This window comes from Penaeus chinensis, chromosome 7 (assembly GCF_019202785.1).
Source record: "Penaeus chinensis breed Huanghai No. 1 chromosome 7, ASM1920278v2, whole genome shotgun sequence".
Taxonomy (NCBI): Eukaryota; Metazoa; Arthropoda; class Malacostraca; order Decapoda; family Penaeidae; genus Penaeus; species Penaeus chinensis.
Window position 1 is genome coordinate 8,936,957 of NC_061825.1, and position 4,174 is coordinate 8,941,130.

Genomic DNA, 4,174 nt, shown 5'->3' on the forward strand with positions numbered 1-4,174 from the left:
CTTCTACCTCTCATTCAACGTGCTTTGAATGCACCCAGCATGAGACTGCACCAAGCAAAGCCAGTTAGAAGAGTACCCAGTACCAAGCCCATCAATCATAGTCTATTCCACCAAATAATGTATGTATCTCATTGTAAGTCTTTCAGCACCTCCGAATTTGGTTAACCCTTAAAGTCTATATTTGTATTTATGATTTCTCTCTCTTTCTCCTTCTCTCCTCCCCTTTTCTCTATGTCCCTTTCTCTCTTGAGTTCACAATGTCTCTTACTAACTGGTTTTTGTCTACTTGTTCAAGAAAAGGGCAGAGTCTGGTGATGCTGGAAACTGCCATTACATGATATGCCCAATAACATGTGACAAATAACAAAGTTGATTAAGTGGGTGAGCTTAGGGAATTGCTTTAGGTTTTCATAAATGGATATATGCTGTAGAGGTAAAGCAGAAATAAGCAATACAAGGATGCCAGTCACTATCAATATGTTAAAGTAAGACCTACTCTTTATAAACATATACTGTACCTGTAGCTCTGATAACATCTAACACCATACAATTTGTAAGCTTATTCAAGAGACTTGAGCCTGCAGCTTTAGGCTGAACCTCTGCAATGTCTCCTGAGCGCCCAATACCGTGACCTAGACGATAGTGTCGTTTTGACACCAAGCCTGTAATAACCCAAAGCAAGATTTAAGACATTTTAACACATTTTTATCTGATTGAATTCTATTTTGTCTTTTGGGCTAAAATGAAGACAAAGACGACAAATGGTAAAATATACTTTTAACACTTTCTTGTGAAGCTGATTAATATCATCCCATATTATCTAAACACAATGAATAACTAATATACATTTGTATTCAGAACATCTTTGCATAATCTTGAACCATAAAAGAATCCACAAAATCCAAAACAAAAAGAATAAAAACTAACCAGAATATATTCTTGCTTCACGCTCCCCAACTCCACAGTTATGGGGGAAATTATTGCTGTCCATGAGGGCCAGATCATTCAAAAACAGCTCAATGGTGGCATCATCCCAACCTTCCTCAGGACACTTGTGCTGCAGGAGGAACACTTTGAAATTTAGGCTTTTTAGGCATGCTACTGATACACTGTGAAGTCGTAGAAGAAGAAGAAGAAGAAGAAGAAGAAGAAGAAGAAGAAGAAGAAGAAGAAGAAGAAGAAGAAGAAGAAGAAGAAGAAGAAGAAGAAATTAAAGGGGTTTCATTTCAACTTGAAAGTCACTATCATATGGCTTAATATTCTAAACTTTACTTTTTAAAATATGATGTTTAAATATCACTTTTCAAAAAATGATGTTTAAATATCACTAAGTTGTAAAGTAGAATATCGTATAGAGCTATAGAAAAGATAATCAAATAATACCAACAGCCAAAGAAATTTACGATAATACTACTAAGAAATAAAATCAAGCAAATGCTCTTCCAGTAGTTATGGTACATGGTACATTTAATGTTTAAATTACTGAGGTCTAGATACAATGATGGCTTATAAGAAACTAAAAAGCTGTAACTAAAAAAATGTACATCTATAAATTTTCACTCTTCACCCTAGATTTCACATATACGAAAAACAAGCACTGTAATTCCGTTCCAAAGACAAATATTTCTGCGCCGTCCTCAATCAGGAGTAGCACTTGTATTTTTCTCCGGTTTCCTACGCAATACCACAGGACCTGTTCCATGAGAATCCTAATCAGCTTTTCCCGCGCAGTTCTACTCTCCGACGCCTGGTGAAGGTAGGTCGTCGGGACCAGACGTTCAGCCAGCTTGTAAGACGTTTCGTTCATTTTCTCGTATTATCTGTTGGAAATATAATGTCATTAATAACAGAGTAACAATAAAAATGGTGATATCAGTGCAACTGCTCAAATACATGTTTAGGAGTTATACTAATAATAAGAAAACAAGAATAATAGTAAAAGTAAAGCAACTGCTTGAGCTATAAACTTGATAAGGATAATGATAACTACAATAATAAGAACTACAATCCTAATACTAATAACAACAGAATTAATAACAACAATAATAATAATAATAATGATAATAATAATAATAATAATAACAATAATAATAATAATAATAATAATAATAATAATAACAAAGACAATAATGATGATGATTATCATCACAGCTCTTTATAGAAATTGTAATACTAATACTAATAATTACATGGGTGAGTATCTTATATGAAAATATCTTAGTTACTTAATGTAGAAATATAGTATTATCTGCAACATCTACAACCCTCAACCATTACTAATAAAAACCTAAAAGTGTATATATTTTTGCCAAAATGATCTATGTTCTTTTTACTCCTAACTTTCATCTATATCACAATCATTGACATATTCACATTAATGCACTCTACCTTATTAATGCAGTGTATTAATGTGAACATATCAACCCTTGTATAGCAGATTAATGCTTAAACTATCAAAACTTTTGATAATTGTATATACAAGCATTTGGTCTGAGAAGATACCTTCAGACACACATACACTTTAAATATTTGAGACAGTGGAGAGCCAGTTGTAAAAATACATGCTGTTTTGGCTGCAATACAGCATATACACTGGCAATGTATAATAGGTACTCCTTATCATAAAAACAAGTTACCAATCAAAGCTCTATTCTGGATTAAAATCTGTGGCATGGATGCACTAAACTAAGCTAAGGCAAATTGATGATGATATTCTTGTAGAGGACAAAAAGTTGCAGTTATTTGTACAAGAAATAACCTGCAGACACAAATAGCAATGCCATCAATAAGGGAAAAAGAAGATGGAGCTCCTCATCAACCCTCTCCTCGTGCTGTCCCAGTTACGGCAATTTAGATAGTCAAATAGATTTTGTGACATGGGTGACTTGGCCTAGACTCTGGCAACAGGGTTCAAAGTGTAAAGAAGTACCCCTCTTTGCTGAAGCACCGATAGACGTGGAGGCAAACATGTTATTGTACATATGGAAGGCTAGGTGGATACAAAGATACAAAGCTACAAACTTCCCATTCAAAAGAAATCAACTGTATTTCTTATTAGTCTCCGCTCACCCAAGAGCCTAATTCCCCGCTGGCTCCTCTGTTAGGTGGTTGGAAGGAGGGGTGGTAGCACAAAAACTTAATTTTCTATAATAATGAATATCAGGTTTCTAGAGTAATCACATCAAAATACCAAAGAAATAGTGAATTGATCAAATGGCCCAACACGAAGAATATATCCCTTTTTTCCATCTTCATGCGGAGATTTTAGGATTTCCCGACCGCTAAGACAGCCCTTCATGTGCCACACAAACAGATTGCACTCCTCCTCTTGATTTATGGCACTTGCACATCTGGCCTTCCAAGTGTTGCACGGAATATATTACAAAATGTAAAAAAGTTCCCGACCGGCTTGACTAACTATGGGGTCCGAATGAGAGGTTTTTTCGGCAACCAAGCAATACAATAAAGTAGGAAATAAAACCTGCTTTGAATGTAAATACACACTACCACTGACGTAAAATGACACCAAAACACTCCAACAGAAAATAAAAAAATAAAAAAATACATACGAAAATAATACACTCTATAATAAAAACATATGTCAAATCTCACTCCCCCCCGAAGAGTAATCAAAACCTATCCTTATTTCTCAGCTTATTCGAAAAGTATCACTACTACCTCCCCGTAAAACAGCAAGAAATACACATACTTGCCCCAAATACCACCGAGAATGCGCTTGTCGTCTCCTCGTGAAGGTGAATTTCGATAATTTTTTTTTTCCCTGAAATAAAAATGCAACTTCGCCTCCCGTCCGCAATGCAGGTGAGCGGTTTTAAATCCGGCTCGCGTAGCGGAGTCTATTTTTTCCCTTTTCATCCAATATTTCTTATTTGATTTATTTTACGGATATAATTCAAATGTTGAGAAATTAAGAATCGGTTGTTTGGATCATGCTGTGATTTCCTCTACTCTTTCTATTGCTCAGTAGGATTAAATTTATGCAAACGTGCATGGCGTACTATATCAAGGTTGCAAGGACATTAGGGTTGAATACAGTTCAATAAACTTTCGTGTTCATTCATGTATATAATCTTCAAAATCCTAAATAATTGTTTTATTCCCTGAATTAGCCTAATAAATATAAGAAATCTCAAATGATTTAAACTATAAGATA

General features: G+C 34.8%; 1 protein-coding gene across 2 annotated transcripts in view; it reads right to left on the reverse strand.

Annotated features, from left to right (window-relative positions):
- The window catches only part of LOC125027115 (O-phosphoseryl-tRNA(Sec) selenium transferase-like), a 15,505-nt gene extending 11,645 nt beyond the window's left edge, over window positions 1-3,860 (reverse strand). The window contains exons 1-4 of one of the 2 annotated variants that reach the window (XM_047615945.1): window positions 3,710-3,860; window positions 1,694-1,820; window positions 928-1,057; window positions 519-662 (exon numbers count right to left, since the gene is read on the reverse strand). In XM_047615945.1, coding sequence (XP_047471901.1) covers window positions 519-662; window positions 928-1,057; window positions 1,694-1,807 — 388 coding nt within the window. In that variant the 5' untranslated portion in view covers window positions 1,808-1,820; window positions 3,710-3,860. The remainder of the gene's footprint in view (window positions 1-518; window positions 663-927; window positions 1,058-1,693; window positions 1,821-3,709) is intronic. The other variant, XM_047615946.1, reaches the window with a different exon arrangement.
- Window positions 3,861-4,174: the final 314 nt, after the last annotated feature.